A 19,970-nucleotide genomic window follows, 5' to 3' on the forward strand; every position below is an offset into this window, starting at 1 on the left:
GACCCTCAGCACAGGCTCTCTTCAGGACTGTGTGCTGAGCCCTCTCCTGTATTCCCTGTATACACATTACTGCACACCCATCCACCCCTCCAATACCATCATTAAATTTGTGGATGACACCACGGTCATCGGCCTTATCAGCGGAGGGGATGAAACTGCGTACAGGGATGAGGTCAACATGCTGGCAGGTTGGTGTTCTGCACACAACCTACTGCTCAACACCAGCAAAACTAAGGAGATGGTGATTGACTTCAGGAAACACAGGGGGGATCCAGCCCCACTGAGCATCAACAGGGACTGTGCCTAGCGGGTGTCCTCCTTCAGGTTCCTTGGGACACATATAGTCGAGGATCTCTCCTGGACTGCCAACACATCCACGGTGGTAAAAAAGGCCCGACAGCAACTCCACTTCCTAAGGATACTCAGAAGGAACCATCTGGAGGAGAAACTGTTAGTGGCCTTTTACCGCAGCACCATCGAGAGCATCCTGACGTGCTACATTACATCTTGGTACGCCAACTGCTCTGTGGCAGAAAGAAAGAACCTGCAGAGGGTCATTAAAACTGCACAACACATCACTGGCAGTCCCCTACCCTCGCTAGAAGACATTGCTAGCACATGGTGTCTCAGGAGAGCGAGGGCAATCACTGCTGACCCCTCACACCCGGGACAGCACCTGTTTACCCTCATGCCCTCTGGCAGGATATACAGGTGCCTCAAAAGCAGGACAAACAAACTTAAAAACAGTTTCTTTCCCTGGGCCATCAGGTCCCTGAACTCATAAGAGTGTATGCTAGTGTAATGTGTAAATGATGTAAATATGCATTCCTTTCTTATTTCTATTTTACTCCTTTCTTATTCTTATTTTACTGTTTTTCTTTTAATATTTTACTGGTTTTTTTATATTTATTATGCACCGGCCGGAGAAGCACTGCAATTTCATTGTATACCTGATGTGCAATGACAATAAAGATTCTATTCTATTCTATTATATGATAAAAATTGCCCACTGAAGCATTATAGTACAAAACAAAACTATAATGACCAACCTTGGATTACTAAGGGATTACAAAATGCCTGTGAGAAGAAAAACACTCTATATAGAGAATTTATTACATTAAGAACCAAAGAGGCAGAAAATAAATATAAAAAAATATAAAAAGTTAACGATAAGGAGATGTAGGAAGGATTATTATGGTAAATTAATATATAATAGCAAAAATAATATGAAAGGAATATGGAATATATTAAATAGTATTATTAAAGATGGCTCTGGACAAATACATTACCCTAAATACTTTAATGACAAAGGTTCGAAAATTATAACATGGATGTAGTTGCTAATAGTTTTAATAATTTTTTTGTTCATGTTGGACCAAGATTAGCTCAAAATATCTCTGATCCGGTAACAAATGATGATTGTATAGATAATATTATAAAGAGGAATTCTTGTCCTATGTTTCTTACACCAGTAGATGAGAAGGAAATTATTGATATAGTTAATAAATGTAGTAATAAAATATCCACAGATTGTAATGATATTGATATGAAACTAGTGAAAACTATTATTGGGGGGATTTCTAAACCATTAACATACATCTGTAACTTGTCATTTCAAACCGGTACATTTCCAAGCAATATGAAAATAGCAAAAGTAATTCCATTGTATAAATCTGGGGACAAACACAACTTCACAAATTACAGACCTGTTTCTTTACTTCCTCAATTCTCCAAAATTCTTGAAAAACTATTCAATAACAGATTAGATAAATTCATTGAAAAATACAAACTACTCAGTGATAGTTAATATGGATTTAGAGCAAATAGATCAACAGAGCTGGCACTAATGGAATCAACTGAAGAAATCAGTAACTCTATAGATGATAAAAAATATGTTGCTGGGATATTTATTGATCTTCAAAAAGCTTTTGATACTATTAATCACGATATATTAATTAATAAGATGGAACAATATGGAATCAGGGGAGTTGTATTAAATTGGATAAAAAGTTATTTGAGCAACAGGACACAATTTGTGAAGTTGGGTGACTCTGTGTCAACTCGTTTGAATATTGATTGTGGTGTCCCTCAGGGGTCAGTATTGGGTCCTAAACAGTTCATTCTTTATATAAATGATATGTGCAATGTATCAAAGATATTTAAGATGGTATTATTTGCAGATGACACAAAAAAGGTTTGTTCTGGAACAAATTTACATGAGTTAGAAAACAATCTCTTCAGAATTGTGCAGGTTAAAAAGTTGGTTTGATCTAAATAAATTATCATTAAATCTGTCTAAAACAAAAATCATGTTATTTAATAATTATAAAATAAATAAGGCAATAAATGTACAGGTAGATGGTGTTGATATTGAAAGAGTTTCTAATAATAAATTTCTTGGGGCAATAATAGATGATAGAATTACTTGGAAATCACATATAAAATACATACTAATGAAACTATCAAGAAGCATATCTGTGTTGAGTAAAGCTAAACACATCCTGGACTATAATTCACTCCGCATTCTTTACTGTTCCCTGGTTTTACTGTACTTAAATTACTGCTCAGTGGTGTGGGGAAATACGTATAAATGTTCACTTCATGCAATAACTATACTTCAAAAAAGAGCTATGAGAATAATTCATAGTGCTGGTTACCGAGATCATACTAATTCACTATTCTTAAATTCAAAATGTTTAAAATTCAGGGATATTATATAATATAAAACTGCCTTAATAATATACAAAGTAAGGAATTATAAAGTACCAAGGAATATCCAAACAATGTTCTCGGATAGAGAGGGGGGCTATAATTTTAGGGGGAAATTGAAATTCGCAGTGCTAGGACAATGTTAAAAATGTTCAGTATCTCTATTTGTGGAGCAAAGCTATGGAACAGTTTGAATGTGGAGCTCATGAAATGTACAACTATAAACCAGTTCAAAAAAAGGTATAAGGAACAGATCTTTATGAGGTATAGGGAGGAGGAATTACAATAACATTGTAATTCCTCCTGGTGGTGGACACCGGAAGTAAGGGATGCTGTCAAGCTGAAGAAGGAGTCCTATCAGGTTATGTTGGCCTCCGGGACTCCTGAGGCAGCTGACGGGTATCGGCAGGCCAGGCGTGCCGCAGCTCGGGCAGTTGTGGAAGCAAAAACTCAGAACTGGGAAGAGTTCGGTGAGGCCATGGAGGAGGACTATCGGTCGGCCTCGAAAAAATTCTGGCAAACCGTCTGGCACCTCAGGAGGGGGAAGCAGTACTCTGCCAACACTGTTTACAGTGCAGGTGGAGAGCTGTTGACCTTGACTGGGGACATTGTCGGGCGGTGGAAGGAATACTTCGAGGATCTCCTCAATCCCACCATCATGTCTTCCATTGAGGAAGTGGAGGCTGATGACTCAGAGGTGGACTCATCCATTACCCAAGCCGAAGTCACTGAGGTGGTTTGCAAGCTTCTCGGTGGCAAGGCACCGGGGGTGGATGAGATCCGCCCTGAGTATCTCAAGTCTCTGGATGTTGTGGGGCTGTCTTGGCTGACACGCCTCTGCAACATCACGTGGCGGTCGGGGACAGTGCCTCTGGAGTGGCAGACTGGGGTGGTGGTCCCTCTTTTTAAGAAAGGGGACCGGAGAGTGTGCTCCAATTATAGGGGAATCACACTTCTCAGCCTCCCCAGGAAGGTTTACTCCAGGGTACTGGAGAGGAGAATTTGGCCAATAGTCGAACCTCGGATCCAGGAGGAACAATGCGGTTTTCGTCCTGGTTCGGAACACTGGACCAGCTCTATACCCTTCATAGGGAGCTCGAGGGTTCATGGGAGTTTGCCCAACCAGTCCACATGTGCTTTGTGGATCTGGAGAAGGCATTCGACCGTGTCCCTCGTGGTATTCTGTGGGGGGTGCTTCGGAAGTATGGGGTTTGGGGCTCTTTGCTAAGGGCTGTCCGGTCCCTGTACGAACGGAGCAGGAGTCTGGTTCGCATTGCCGGCAGTAAGTCAGACCTGTTCCCAGTGCATGTTGGACTCCGGCAGGGCTGCCCTTTGTCACCGGTTCTGTTCATAATTTTTATGGACAGAATTTCTAGGCGCAGCCAGGGGCCGGAAGGAATCCTGTTTGGGAACCACAGGATTTCATCTCTGCTTTTTGCAGATGATGTTGTCCTGTTGGCTTATTCAAACCAGGACCTTCAGCATGCACTGGGGCGGTTTGCAGTCGAGTGTGAAGCGGCTGGAATGAGAATCAGCACCTCCAAGTCCGAGGCCATGGTTCTTGACCGGAAAAGGGTGGCTTGCCCTCTCCAGGTTGGTGGAGAAGTCCTGCCTCAAGTGGAGGAGTTTAAGTATCCCGGGATCTTGTTCACGAGTGAGGGACGGATAGAGCGTGAGATCGACAGGCGGATCGGTGCAGCCTCTGCAGTGATGCGGTCGCTTTACCAGTCCGTCGTGGTGAAGAAGGAGCTGAGCCAAAAGGCAAAGCTCTCGATTTACTGGTTGATCTACGTTCCGACTCTCACCTATGAGAGTCATGAGCTTTGGGTAATGACCGAAAGAACAAGATCACGGATACAAGTGGCCGAAATGAGTTTCCTTCGCAGGGTGGCTGGGCGCTCCCTTAGAGATAGGGTGAGAAGCACAGTCACTTGGGAGGAGCTCAGAGTAGAGCCGCTGCTCCTCCACATTGAGAGGAATCAGCTGAGGTGGCTCGGGCATCTCTTTCGGATGCCTCCTGGATGCCTCCCTGGGGAGGTGTTCCAGGCATGTCCCCCTGGGAGGAGGCCCCGGGGAAGACCCAGAACACGCTGGAGGGACAATGTCTCTCGGCTGGCCTGGGAATGCCTTGGTGTTCTTCCCAAGGAGCTGGCTGAGGTGTCTGGGGAGAGGGAAGTTTGGGCTTCCATGCTCAGACTGCTGCCTCCGTGACCCAGCCCCGGATAAGCGGAAGAAGACGAGACGAGATAAAATGTGAGTGTGTATATATACTTCCGGGTGAGGTACAAAATACGTTTATGGAAAGGCAGGGTGGGTATAACCTGAGAGGGGAAATGAATTTTAAGAGAGTAAATGTTAGAACAACTCTGAAAAGTATGTGCATAACAGTCTGTGGGGTGAAATTGTGGAATGGTCTGGAAAATGAACTCAAAAATAGCACCAACATAAAACTGTTTAAAAAATTATATAAAAACATGTTAATAAAAATATATGAGAATGAGGACAGGCAGACTATATAGGTGATGATGAAATTGAGAGTAAGTCTGTGACTGGTCTTCTTGTATTTAGTGTATAGCTATAGGTATGTGTATATGTATGTACTGTACAGTATATATGTATTGTATGTGTGTCTATATGCATAACATAAGTATCTGTATATATGATTTGATTTGGTCGATATTATACCATGTTGGTATGTTTTGGTATGTTGGTATGTTTTCTTTATTGCTTTTGTTTTCTTTTGTATATATAGTTTATTATGGTGGAAAGTGACATTTGATTAGCGGTGGTATAGAGGGTTAGGATTGGATAAGTTATTACTTCTTCCTAATCCTTTCTGAACATTGTTATGTTATTGCCTTGTGGCTATGCTATTCTGTTTGTTTATGATGATGTTTTGATTATTGTATTTTTTATTTTAATTTTTTATTTTTATATCTTTCTTCTTTATTGTTCAGAATAAAGTAATCAATCAATCAATATATATATATATGCATAATTGTATATAATATATATGCATGATATGCATAATTATGATATTATGGGTGTCTGTGTACATATGGATATGTGTATAGTTATAGGTATGTGTATATGTATGTACTGTATATATGTATTGTATGCGTGTATATATGCATAATATAAGTATCTCTATATATGATTTGATTTGGTCTATATTATACCATGTTGGTATGTCTTGGTATGTTGGTATGTTTTCTTTTTTGTTTGTTGCTTTTGTTTTCTTTTGTATATATAGTTTATTATGGCGGAAAGTGACGTTTGATTAGCGGTGGTATACAGGGTTAGGATTTGATAAGTTATTTACTTCTTCCTAATCCTTTCCGAACATTATTATGTTACTGCCTTGTAGCTACGCTATTCTGTTTGTTTATGACGATGTTTTGATTATTGCATTATTTTTATTTTTTGTCTTTTTTGTTTTTATATCTGCTTTACTGTTCGGAATAAAGCAATCAATCACTAAAGATACACGATCATTCATCACCACAGGTTCAGAAATGCTTTTAAAAAGAACAAACTACATGTTTAAAGGTACACAAGTCTAATAGAACTACACCTGATTTATGGGGATCACTATATGGCAATAACATCATGACTTCAGAGAATCACCGTCTGTCCAATTACGTAAATCACTGTTCCATTACGCACAGTTACTAGCTACGTTTTTAGATGCAAGTGTCGACATGTCCTGATTGTATCTCTAAACGCGGTCATGCAGGTCTTTCCATTACAGCATTAACTGGATCTGATTATTTCCCCATTCACATGTCACTCAGGTGCAACAATAAAGTTATTGTTGTCATTCCTCATCATTACCGTGTTCCCTCCATTCACCTCCACATTTAAAACCTGACACTCACTTATAAACCCCACAAAGACACAAGAACAACCTTCATCAACACTCGTCTGTGTCCTACAGCCAGATTACTGGAAGAAAGGAAATTCAGCACCACTCTGACTCTCCCAAGGAGTGTCGAACAAAAGTCACTGCACTCATATGATGGGAAGTCACAAGGATCCTCAGGGTAACCAATGCCCCTGGGCCTTGGGGCCTCCCCCTAGCTGTACAGGGCCCCACCCTTTGACATTCAGGCTCTCCCAATAAATGTGCCTTACGCGATTTCATTGGAAATTCCTTGAAACCTACAAGTTTTCACATGATTACAGACTAGTTGACCGATATAACTCTCATTTTTGCTACACATTCTTATCATGGTTAAAAAAATTAAATAAAAAAAACCCTGTGAAATCAGGATAGTTGAGGCTTTTCTTGGATTCGAGATAACTGTGAACGCATCTGCTTCTGAACTGGAGGGCCGAATTATTAGCTGCATTGAAGGGAATGGTTTAGATCTCTCCAGATGCCATGGACAGGGTTATGATGGCGCAGCAAACATGAGCGGAATTTATTCTGGTGTTCAAGCGAGAATAGTGGAGCGGGAGCCCCTTGCTTTGTACGTGCACTGTGCGGCTCATTGTCTGAATTTGTTACTGAATGATTCTGTCAAAACTATCCCAGAGATTAGACAGTTTTATGATGTGGTTGAACAACTGTACAACTTTTTTGCCAACAGTGTTAAGAGATGGGCATTACTTGGCGACTTATTGAGCCCAAAGAGCAGGAACATAACCTTGAAACGCCTCTGCCCAACCCGCTGGTCCTCCTGCTACGATGCGCTTGTTGCGTTAAAGTACAGATATGGAGACGTCATTAAAGCTCTCGACAAGCTCTCACTTACAAACGAGAAAACAAATGAATCGAGATGAGGCAGATGCACTTAAAAAGGCCATTACTAAATTTCAGTTCATATTTTTAATCAGCCTTCAGACAAAGATTTTGGAGTGCACTAATGTCATCTCAAAGTTACTGCAGGAGAAGACCATTGATCTCCTCAAAGCGTCTGGATTATTGCAGAATGCTGTACAAACCCTACAGGAGTACAGGGAGCAGTTTGATGAGGCAAAGGCTTCCACTCTGGCATTGGCTGTGAAATGGGGCAGTCAAACGCAATTTGTAGCCACCAGGTTGAAAAAAGTGAAGCGCCACTTTGATCACCTTAGCGAAGACAGTCGGCTTTCCGATGCAGAACATTATTTTCGGGTGAATGTGTTCTATGCATGCCCTGATGTAATCATTCAGCAGCTGTCACAAAGGTTTGTCAGTTTAAATCGGACTGATCATTTGTTTGAGGCTATTCATCCAAATATGCTCCAGCATGCCAAGGACGAGGAGCTATACGAAGTGGCCTGTCGACTGTATGATCACTATAGTCGGGATATTGACTCCAGCTTTCCTGGTCAACTAGTGTCATTTAGGGCTTGTTTCAAGGAGCAGATAGCGAGACACACATCTGTGCTGAGCCTGGCCAGGTTGCTGGTAGTAGATCATCCAGCAGTAACTTCTACATTTAGTGAGGTGTGCACGGCCTTCTTGCTTTTTCTCACTCTCCCCATCTCAGTTGCGACAGCAGAGCGCTCTTTCTCCAAATTAAAATTGATAAAAAATTATCTCAGGAGCGCAATGGGTCAAGAGAGACTCTGTGGATTGGCCATTTTATCAATTGAGAATGAGTGAGCAAGAGCGCTTAACATCCCTCAAATAGTTGACGACTTTGCGGTGCGCAAGGCGCGTCGAATGCCTTTTTAATGATGAACGCAGGTTTCCGTGTCGGCTTTGTAGTTGAAGACGTACTTACACAATGAGGGTGTATCATTCATGATTGCTGGATTTTGTTGTTGTTGCTGTTTAGTGTCTATTTGGAACATAATAAAAAATGAATAGAAAATACAGGCTATGTAGGCCTATAAAAATAAATAAATAAAATATTAATAATAAAAAAAACAAAAACTTTGAGCAAATTCTGTTCTAATATAGCCTGATTATATGCTGCAGGCCTTCTGTTTGTTTGCAATTTCGCCATGGCTAGGTCCAAAGGCAAGGACGTGTTATCCTAATGGGCTTCATGGGCAGCTGCCCAGGGCCTCGGCCACTAGGGGGCCTCGGAGGTAGCGAGATCGGAAAATATGAAACGATATTTTCAGAAGTTTTGATCATATTGATAACATTTTTGATGCATTTCGCCACCCATAAGGAAGCCCACCGTGTCCTGTCGCATAAATCACCCGTCCTTGTCAATATGATCACTGTCCACCATGTCTTCACACGCTACGCCAGCTTGAGTTCAATGATTTAATTAATGACTTCGCTTTCCAGAAAAGTAGGAAAGTGCCCTTGTAAGTTGGCCCATGGCTGTCAAACTGAATGCGCAAAGCTGTGTGCCGCTGCTGTTTGGGACATTACGTGTGTGAAAGGATGAAATGTTTCACACAGCCTAACATTTTGAGATTTATTTCTGAGAAGCAAGATATTTTCCTTTCTTTGTTATCGCTCTTTGTTATCACAAGTTAAAAGTCGCCTGGATTCTAAAATGAAAACGAACGGTTATACACCAAATGAATGTTCTTGTTCTGAATACTAAAGAAACTGTTGTAGGCCTCGGTTATGTTCTTGACATGTTGTTCATTGACTCACTCATTCAAAGGCTTCTTGAGGCTAAACTTTAGTGAACCAGACTTGTTAACCGTGATGTCTGATGGATTTTTTCACCATGCAGTTGCCTATTTCACCATTGCTTTTTCTCCATTAAATAGGTGTTGATGGATATAAAGTTTTATCGTTCAATAGTATTTCTAATTGTGCCACTGTCGTTATTTAAGTTTCTGTGTCTAGTTAGACAGGCACGTCTGAGGGGGTGAATTTGCTGAGCGCAGTTGACAACAGGCGGGGGTGGGGCCTCGGGGGTGTGTCTGCCCAGGGCCTCGGCAAGGGTTAACGCGGCCCTGTCCAAAGGCTCCGTTCTTAAAAACTGCTTTTTGTTAGATATAACCTGAGTAGGCCTATATGCTGCAAGCCTTCTAATTTGTTTGTTTGCAATTTCGCCATGGGGGGGGCTCATTGAGGTTTTGCCCCGGGGCCTTGTGTACAGTTGTTCCGCCACTGAATGCAGAGGATGAATCTCACTGTGCTTGAAGTGCGCATGTGACACAGGTTTCTTCTTCTTCTCAGGCACTGTGTTACGACCCTGGTGCCAGGGGTCGTGTGTGTGGTTATGTGTGGGTGCATGTTTTCTTTTCTCTCTCTCTTTCTCTCTCAGGTGGACGCCCCTTCCTCTTATACGCAGCTGTTCCCACTCACCTCATTGAGGGGCCATGTTTAAAAGTGAGAGGGAGCCGCCTTTCGGGAGAGGTGTGTGAGCCGGTGGGCTGTGGCGGTGATAGTTAGGAGAGACAGAGTTGTGAGCTACGTCTAGCGAGTGTGTGCTGCTCCTTTAAGGGAAAAGGAGCGTGCGTAATCCTGGAACTGTTTGGTTGTGGTTTGTTTATTGTAGTTTTGGTGAGAAAACCTGGCTCTTGTGTTTGTTTTTTCTTTGTTTGGAGACCAGTGCTTTTAGCTGTTTTTTCTACTATTTTGTGAATAAAAACGGTTTCGGCCCTGAGTCTGCCTCCTTGTCCTCTTTTTCCTCCCGGGTCTTTTTGGTTTATTTCTGTTGCTTCCCCCCCCCCCCCCCCATCCCCTATTTGCCGCGGGGAACGTAACAAGTGGGGTCTCGTCCGGGAGCTCTCCATCGAAGGAGAGGGTTTTGGTTGTGGATCACCGGCGTGTGTGTGGTTTTTGACAGTCTCTGGTTGAGATAGGTGAGTGTCCAGCTAGGCTGATTTCAGTCTTTCCATCAGGCACTCGTTTATTATTTTGCCTTTTTTGTTTTTGGAGTAATCCTGGGTGGGGATATATTTCCCTGGCGGGGGTAGGCGTTCGGGGCTCTGGCTAACAATTATGTTGTTAGCGGCTTGGTTCGTGATATTACAGCTGTTATTAAGAATAACCTACACATAGTTATGGCCAAGGTAATCTTGTTGATATTTATCTTTTAATAATATCTCTTCAGTTGAAAAATTAATACTTTTTGTTCCTATTAAGGTATCCATAATTTAGGTTAATTTATCCAAATTATACATATGTATTTATGATATATGCCTACACAACAACTATGCTTTATTTATATAATAGGAGGGAGAGCAAGCCCCAAACCATCCTAAATTATTATTAAATTGTAGAAGTCTGGGAGGCTTGCTCCTCATACAGTTATCAACTTGGGGCCACTTTAGCATGTTTTAAATCTGAATTTCTTGCGTTTGCTTACCTCAGTGTCCGCAGATCATGCACAGACTTATCCATTATATCCACAGTTTTTTGCCAAGTCTCACACAGGTTTCTTTCAAGTCTACTGTTGGGCCAATAAATTATAAATAAAACAGCTCAGATTTGTTTGTTTAAGTCGTTTGCCACTCCACTTTATTCTCGTGGGTTCACATACCGCTGCCGTTATTTCCCCCTAATCACGAGTTTGTTGGTCTTCCAAAATAGCGCAGGGTCTGTTTACTTCCGGTTTCGGGTGACGTCAGTGAAAGGGATCTATTTGCCACGGGGAACGTCACACACTGCCACACCTCTTCTTCTCTCGGCACATTGTCATGGTTACATAAACACACACACTTAAATGATAGGTGCAAACTGATGTAATGCATTCCAATCTTGAAGGGGGCGGGCATGTTGAGGCGTGTCACAGGGAAACTCCATGATAAGAAAGCACTGGGAAACTCTGAGCCCCACACAGAGTGAAAGAGCGCAGTGCGCACAGCGGTTCGGTTCGGTTGTGTTCTGTGTTGCTGATAGTGAGTTTGTGTTCCCCCCGACCTGCCTGAAGTGGGATATGAGAGTGAAAGCTCGGAGGAGTTCAGCACTGACTCTCTCTCTCCTTCTTCTCCTCCTTGTGCTGGATGGTGTTTCCTCTTACAGTAAGTCTCCTTTTATTCCAGCTTTCTGCTTCCAGCTCACATCAACCGCTTTATTTTCATTACACTGCTGCTTATGGAGAGAACTAAAACTGTTCTCCATCAACTCTAAACTGTACAATCCACTCCAACCTCTACATTATTATCAGTTTCACACGAGCTATTCTTAACGTTTCCATTCTCAATACAAATCACTACAAGTTCTCATAATTTTATCCACAGTTTTATTTATTCTATTCATTATGGATTTGCCATTTATTTATATTTATTATGCACAGCTTTAATGTAAATAAGGGTCAGCTTTTGAAGCGCTGTTTATTATTATTATTAATATTATTATTATTATTATTATTAATCTGAGGGTTGAAGCCTAATGAGGGTTAATTAATATCTTCAGTTGGAAACCTTAACAGAGAAAGCCAGTGAAGAACTCAGTAAGGGGAGAATAAGGAGAGAAATCTCACTGAGTGTGGGAGCAGAACCCTCCAGCAGACAGACAGGTTCCTCCAGTGTTCTCTCTGGGGGCGGGGCGTGAGTGTGTGTGTGTGTGTGTGTGTGAAACCCCTGATCTAACCCCTACTGGATTCTGGCTGCTCATAAAGTGTTGATTTTAATTGTGCAGAGCAGAAACTCTGGGTTTTTTCCCCTGCTGTAAAATGAAAATTTTCTCAAACTTTGCATCCGCCATCTTAGTTTTGATCTGACGTCATATTATACACGTGACCCTTCGACTCTCTGAAGAATATCTTTAACCCTGTTTCACTTCATACAGCAGTTTAATCTGAGAGAACATAAAGTCTAATACAGTGTTTAGGAGGTTTATTAACGTTAGACATTATTAAAATGATGAGGAAAATATTTACACATGTTCTCTCTCTCTCTCTCTCTCTCTCGCACACACACACACACACACACACACAGTTTAAAGGTCACAGATCAGAAAACTAACCATGTTGTGACCTGTAATCACACTTCTCCTGTTGATCAGACACTTGTGTGAACAGAACACACTGAACATCTCCACACTGTGTGTTGATTTATCTGTTAAAGAACGCTCTTCTCTGCACCATGAGTCACCTCTGTTCATGATCACAGCTCTAGAATCACCACTGCCTTCAACCGATCACGGTTTCTTCAGAACGTTGAGTCCCCACAGATGTGTCCGAGAGCGCTGTAGAATTCTGGATTGTGATTGGTCAGAAGTGTGAAGGTTCTGTAATAGCAGTTCTGACAGAACTTTAAGGATCTTGCATTCTAGAAGGATCTCATGTTTCTAACGGAGCAAATGATCATTGAGTCAGCATCAGGACTGCCATATGCAGAACTCAGTAGCTGACGGAGTGTGCAAGACGGAGTGTGTGGTGTCACATTCAGACTTTCACACTGACATTAAAACTTTTCAACAGTTCTGCTTATAGTTTAAAATCCAAACCAGCAGAACCTGACTTTATCCAGTTAGACCGCTGCTTTATGACTGTTGAAGAACCTCAGACTGTTCATGGTGACATTAAGGTGAACTTTTTCCCTCCATGTTTGTCTCTGTAGCTGAGTTTGAGATCTCGGTACCCACTCGTGTGCAGACGGCTGTGTACGGCGAGTCGGTGGTTCTGTCCTGCACGTTCCCGGTGAGCGGCTCGTGGGACGCAGGCAGCAATGTGATCACATGGCAGCGAAACCTGGAGGTGGTCCACAGTTTCTTCAATGGCCAAGACCAGCCTCAGTACCAGAACCAGAGATACGCCAACCGCACCAGCCTGTTCCACCAGGAGCTGAAGAAGGGGAACGCATCACTCAGGCTGGACCGTACCATTCTGGAGGATGCGGGGGAGTACACCTGCTCCATCAGCACTCGGCTGGGCAGCCAGAGGAAGAGCTTCAGTCTCAAAGTAGCAGGTAATGATGCAAACTTTACAATAAAGAGGTCTAAAGACTGTTAGAATTAATGTTAGCTAGCACTCAGAAAGAAGCGTTCCTGGCTACCATGGTAACTGGTCACTCAGCTCTCTTCTCCGCCCCTCCTGTAGCGTTCTACCCCGAGCCTCTTCTGCACATCTCGCTGCTGAATGACGGCCATGTGGAGGTGCTGGTGACCTCAGAGGGCGGGTACCCCTCCCCCTCGCTGCAGTGGCTGATGGGAAACATGAGCGACGTCACCAACGACACACACACGCAGCTGAGGCAGGACCAACACACACGTCTGTACAGCGTGAACAGTAAACTGAACCTGAGCGGCACCATCAACTCCTCCATCACCTTCATCATGAAGAACCTAGATCTGGGCCAGGAGATCAGGAGGAACATCGACCTCTTCTCAGGTGGGTTCATCAGCACCACACGCCCCGGAGAGTTTTATTCCCTTTTACACCGCAGCAATTTGTCACTGTTACAGTTTTTAAAAACTGCAGTAGACATGAACTGTAACTGCTCGCACTCAGATGTGGACTGGAATAAATTTTAAAATGTGGATTGTAAAATGAACGTTTCGGAATGTTTTTGTTTTCCAGGAAATGGAGGATCTGACCAGAACAAACAGCGAGCAGTGATCATTGGATTTTCCGTTATTGTAGCATCGTTACTCGCTGTGATCGTTTCAGTGATTATTATCCTTCGACACCGGATGATGAAAAAGGAGAACTCCCAAAATCCTCCAGAAACTCCTACAGAGTCCTCAGCAGCTTCGAACCGTCCGACAGGAAGAGCGAACTGTTCAACAGATGACGCTGGGAGTGTTTCAGAAACTCTGTTAAAGGAAGATCTGAGGAGAGATGGTTAGATCAGAATAATAAATGGAGTGAGTTTATATTAGATATTTATTTAATTCTGCTCTCCACGAGCTGGCCTTGAGCTAAAGTCAGTGCTGGAGTCACTCCACAGGCTGCTCACGTTAACTCCAGCTCCTTGATGTCGAGAAAATGACTCGTGGAGGTTTTTCCACCTGCGTGGAGTCACAGCCTCGAAACGACGTCTCCATCCTGATCACGACCTCCTGTCAATCTCACTCCTGCTCCTGTACTTACACAACTGGGTTTGGGCATTGAACACTTTGGGCATTAATATTATAATGAGCATTCTATACGGGCATATTAACGGTCCGTCCCATCCGGGCTGAATTCTCTCGCCCCGTTCCCAGAGTTCCTGAGATGAGCTCCAGATGCACTGCAACTCTGACGAGGATAAAAAGCTTCATGAAGACGGATGATGAAGAGAATCCTCGAGATTCTATAAAGAAATGGACACAGTTTAACTTTAGATTATTTTCATGGTTTTCTGTTCCTTATTTCATTGATTTGTTATTTATTTATTTTTTAAATCGCACTGATGACCTCACTGTGACCCAGGTCACTGTGTGAAACTGAGACTCCGCCCACTGTAAGTGGCCTCAGTTCTAGAATTTACTCTCTGCTTTGTCACTTTGAGGGAATTCTTCCTTCACGAGTTTAAAATGTGAAAATAAACTAAAGAGCTACAGAATAAATATAGAAGGGAAACAGGAAGAGAGATTTGGGTGAATGCCTGACAGCCACATGTTCATGCAGATGTTCAGGTGGTTGAATAGGGTGCAGTGTTTTATATCTATATTCCTTGCATTCTCTGTCTGCCTCTCATTATTCTGACCTCTGCTTACTCTCTACGTTCACGTTATCTGTTCACTGCACTCGGTTCACTGCACTCGGGTTTTTCCTGAGCTCCTGACTCTGGATAAATGTCAGTGTTCTGTAATTCCTGTACTGTTTATTGAATGTTAAATTCAGTCTTAAACACTGGCAGCTACAATCATCATGACTCGGACTCTCATCATATGACTGCGGGGAAAGTCAACACTTCTAGTCGTCGATAACGAGCTGTTTGCTTCAACTTTTTATTTAATTTGTTAAATCACCCTTGCTGGACGAGAGGCCTGAATAAATGCACTTTATTTATATAAGCTGGGTTTTTTTTTATTTTTCAAATAAAAAGCAATTCAATTTTTTTATTGCTTTCGTTAATGTGGTCAATAGTAACAGTCTGACTCTGACCAATCAGAATCGAGTATTCAAGAAAACCGTATAATAATGTTAATTTATAGGAAGTTTCATTGCTGAACATTTTAAATAATGCATTTTAATAAATGTGTAACTGATTTTTACTCTGAACTTATTGTGAATGTTGTGTTTTAACACTGTGGTGTGACTTTATTCAGTTCGTGTGTTCAAACACGTAATCTCTGGAAGATTCAAACCTTTTGTGTGTCACAGTGAACATTTACTGAAATGTGGAATATCAGTGACTTTACTGACGGTCAGTGACTCGCTGTGTAATTTTCCTGTTTATGGATTATATTAATGTAATTATATTTATAATCTGAATATTCTCTACAGAATAAAAGCTATACATTTACAGTTTATCATTTCTAAAGTGTTTTTTTTTAATTGAAGATGGAGATAAACGATACGGCCAAAACATCACATCACAATATTGTAAGAGATTTTCATCCTATATACAGTATATAAAATATATACACACACACACACACAGTGGGGTGTTTGGACATCACTAATCACAAGGTCAGCACACTGTGTGTAAATATTTCAATTACATGACCTTTTGTTCCTTCTTTTTCACTCTGCTCTCTCCCTTTCTTTATGTTTTCTCATCCCCCCATCTCTTCACTGGTATTTTCTTCAAGTTACAGAAAAGAAGATTGTGGAATAAATGTGTCACCGTGATGACTCGGACACATTAATGCTGCGTCACTGAAATGTGGATTGTAATGACCTTAACCCCTGACTTCATCACTTGTTTACCGCAATGCATTATGGGCGATACCCAGGGTCAGCTCCGCTGTATTATTTACTTTCGCCTTTGGTAAACATTGCATTGTTCTATCTAACTGGTTTTAACCATACCGCCTAAAGTGAATTGCTGTGTGCCTTACTGTGTCTCCACAACTGCCAGAATGCAGTCATTTACAGATGGATGTGCAGAGGAGAGCGGGATGCAAACTGCAGACAAAGCCAAATTGTAAGGCAGGAAGCGTGGTCAGGAAACTGGCAAGGGTCAGTTGATCAGCAAACAGTAGTAGAGGCAAGACAGATAACGTGAACGTAGAGAGTAAGCAGAGGTCAGAATAATGAGAGGCAGACAGAGAATGCAAGGCTTGGTATGAACTGGAGAAACACAGAACAATACCTCACATTAGAGTGGAGTGAGTGAGGAGCTTAAATCATGTGACAGGTAATTAGTGGAATGAGTGGCAGCTGTAATCAATAGGCCGGCGACAGGGGGTGCTGTGGTTCTTGGGAATTGTAGTTAAAAAGGTCCATGCTTGTAGTTTGGTTGTTCTCAATGGGTTTGCTGACAGACCGCCCCAAAGAGCTCCCTCTGGGAGCTACATTCTTTCTTGGGTGACCTCTCGGTGCTGGTTTGTCAGGATGTTGAGCATGGAATTCTTGTTTGAGCAGAGGGTCTAGAACGTCTTTACCCTGTCAACACACCCTTGTGGGGCCCATATGGGTTGGATATGGGCTGCCCAGCTGGGCTCCAGTCAGTTTTGTCTGGGGGTTCCATGGTGGCCCCATGTGGGCAAGCCCAGTTGGGCTGAAGGTGGGTTTCACATGGGCCCTAGCTAAAACCCACTTGGGCAACCCAGGTTTCTCCCATCTGGGGCCCACACTGAGTGGGCCCATGTGGGCTCATTATGGGTCCCTGATTGTACCCTTTAAGGTAATAACTATTATGGGGGCCTATTTTACAGTCAGCCCATAGTACAGTTCTTTACACAAACAACAATGACAAAAAGACTAGTAATACAATTACTTTTTATTGCTATTTACAAAAAATAAAAACTAAGTTTTTATTACAGAAATCACTGAGAAAAAAAAAAACACCACAATTTAAATTTCCTGAGGGGCTGCCTCTCTGGCCTGACGGGCCTGTCGATTGCCCCCCCGGTCCCTAGCACCAATCAGCCACTTTGAGACCGCCTTCTCTGCGTCCTTTCTGGTGATCTGACTGGTCATTGCATTCTTCTTCAAGGCTCCTGCAAGGCACAAATATAGCAGTGACTTACTTCATGTGACAACTCTCAGCCAGGTTTGCAGAAGCAACAGAGTTTCTCAAAAAATTGAATATTGTGGAAGTTTGTTAAAGGAGAAATCTAGTGTGAATCAATCAATAGCCCAGTTGTTAAGGTTCATTGAAGGTTATCTGTATGTATGCGGTCTATGTTGCATCACATTTTCTTGTTCTTTTTCCTGACAGCACTTGTTGACCTCAAACAACCGGGCTAATGACTGATTCACACCAAACTTCCCCTTTAATTTCAGTAATTCAATGTATAAGGCGAAGCTCATACATTAAATAGATTCATCAGACATTAAGTGAAATATTTCTAGCCGTTATTTGTTTCCAATAAAAGGCATTCTATTCTATTCTAAGTTTAGAAAAACTGTGTAGCGGAGTAATATTTTAATAACATATCGAAATATCGCGTTTCATGTCTGCGTATTGAGCCATAGGGGGTGTGTCATTCAGTTCAATAAAACAAGAACCATTGCATTCCTAACTATTACACCCCAGACATCACCTATGCCCACCCTTACACACACCTGTAGTTGCCTTTACAGTTCAATAAACATGTTTGGTATTATGATCTCTTTCTAATATTGTACAACTTAAACATTATCCATATGCACACCTACCATAAATTACTTCAAACAGCTTGAGGGGCTTGAATCCTCTCTTGCCATTTCTCCCCACGAAGTTGTATTGTCTGGATAGGTTGTGGTCAATGAGGAACGCCATCATCCTTCTCGTGGCCCCGTCAACAGTGCCCCCTCTAATGTCCGCCACAGCTGCAATCTGAGAGGAAACAAAGGCAATACAAGGCAGGTCAATCTATATTCCTCACTGGAGTAAACCTCTCAACATGAAAGAACTGCCAGATGCATGGATATTTGAAAGTTAGGGTGCGCACATAGTAGATACAGTGTGAAAGAGTGGGAAGATCCCACTAGTGGATTGAAATGTTGCCTTATAGTTAAATAATAAAGTGTTTTTGGAGCGTATACCCAGTGTGCAGACCACTCTTTCACACTGTTCTCATAACTTTCAACAGCACTTGGCAATGTGAAACAACAGGGCAACAGGTTGATTCAGTCCACATGCTGTAATACAGTTAACATACATACCAGTTCTGACATGAAGGTGGGGTTTGCCAGTTTTTCTTCCATGCAGTCGACTTCATTAACTGTCTTGAGGGGGAAACCCTCTGGAGTAGAATAAACGGGGTTGGCAATGTTGTGTCAATCTTGGAGAAGTGCCTGGAGAATCCTCCCATGATTCCTCTGTGTGTCTTTCACCTCCTCAAGGAGGGTCAAAATGAGAACAAACATGCTATCCCGAATGTCTCGTCTTGGGGTTGAAGACCCGTGGGTGGGAGCAGGGGTCTGCAGAGACCCGTGGGGGGGTGGAGGGGTCTGCAGAGACCCGTGGGGGGGTGGAGGGGTCTGCATACATCTCAGAGTAGATGGAGGCCTTGGAGGTGATGGAGATGCCTGATTGTTGATTTCATCGTCATCCTCATCTTCAGCCTCGCTGGACATGACCACTTGCCTAAACATGTATAATAATCAAGCAGAATCAATAAGTTAAAGCATTTCAGTTAAACTATAACTACTTTAACTAAAGCATTAGAATATAAAGGAAAAATAAAATTTAAAAAACAGTTTTCGTAAGTTTAAGTTAGTGACAAATTGAGCACCTGCATACATGTCAACCTTTGGTCAATCAAACCTGTATAACCAACCTCCAAAATCCATATTTCCCTTATAAAATCCGTATAAGATGCAAATTAAAATAATTTTACCTAAAATTTGAATGATATTAACAATGATATATCCCAGTTACTTTTTATTCAATATTAATAACAATAAACCTTCAGAATGAATACAAAGCTCCAATGTTTGACAAAAACACAAAGTGTTATCAGCGTAGTTAGGAAGGAAATACTTTGCTGTTTGGAGACAGGTTTCACCGAGCGGCTATTATGCGCGAGACTTCATATTAGCCACAAAGTCAGGAAAATCTGTTCATAAAATTACGTTATAATGACCAAATACAATGAAAAGTATTTTTCCAGTCTCGCCTGTGAAAGGTAATCCCATGTGATCTCATTTGGATGGTAAACCTGTTGGTACAGTTAAATGCAGCACATGAATGAGGCATCTTTATTCTCGGCTACTGTCTAGACGCTATACCAGAGACGGTTGAAGAATCTCCACTTTGCCACATCCAATATGGCGGCGAGGATGACGTATGATTCTACGCAGAAGGCGGCGTCTATGTTTATATGTCTATGACTTCACGGTTGTCGGGATTCTCGCAATGCGGTGTGCGCATGATCAAAAGTG

General features: G+C 42.1%; 1 protein-coding gene and 1 long non-coding RNA gene across 2 annotated transcripts in view; one reads left to right on the forward strand and one right to left on the reverse strand.

Annotated features, from left to right (window-relative positions):
* The window catches only part of LOC132889014 (uncharacterized), a 58,457-nt gene extending 46,967 nt beyond the window's left edge, over positions 1-11,490 (reverse strand). Inside the window, exon 1 of the long non-coding RNA XR_009654994.1 lies at positions 10,929-11,490. This is a non-coding gene — a long non-coding RNA (uncharacterized LOC132889014). The remainder of the gene's footprint in view (positions 1-10,928) is intronic.
* On the forward strand, positions 10,816-15,962 carry LOC132889011 (CD276 antigen-like). Its single transcript, XM_060925119.1, has 4 exons — positions 10,816-11,583; positions 13,126-13,473; positions 13,605-13,895; positions 14,085-15,962. Exons 1-4 carry the CDS (start codon positions 11,364-11,366, stop codon positions 14,351-14,353), a joined length of 1,128 nt encoding a protein of 375 aa, XP_060781102.1. The 5' UTR covers positions 10,816-11,363; the 3' UTR covers positions 14,354-15,962.
* The last annotated feature ends 4,008 nt before the right edge of the window (positions 15,963-19,970 follow it).

The sequence above is a fragment of the Neoarius graeffei genome, chromosome 7, assembly GCF_027579695.1.
Source record: "Neoarius graeffei isolate fNeoGra1 chromosome 7, fNeoGra1.pri, whole genome shotgun sequence".
Taxonomy (NCBI): Eukaryota; Metazoa; Chordata; class Actinopteri; order Siluriformes; family Ariidae; genus Neoarius; species Neoarius graeffei.

Coding starts and splice junctions, on each gene's coding strand:
- LOC132889011 (XM_060925119.1), top strand. CDS start 11,364: ATGATAAGAAAGCACTGGGAAACTCTGAGCCCCACACAGAGTGAAAGA. Junction 11,584..13,125: donor GGATGGTGTTTCCTCTTACA/GTAAGTCTCCTT, acceptor TTGTCTCTGTAG/CTGAGTTTGAGATCTCGGTA. Junction 13,474..13,604: donor CTTCAGTCTCAAAGTAGCAG/GTAATGATGCAA, acceptor CCCCTCCTGTAG/CGTTCTACCCCGAGCCTCTT.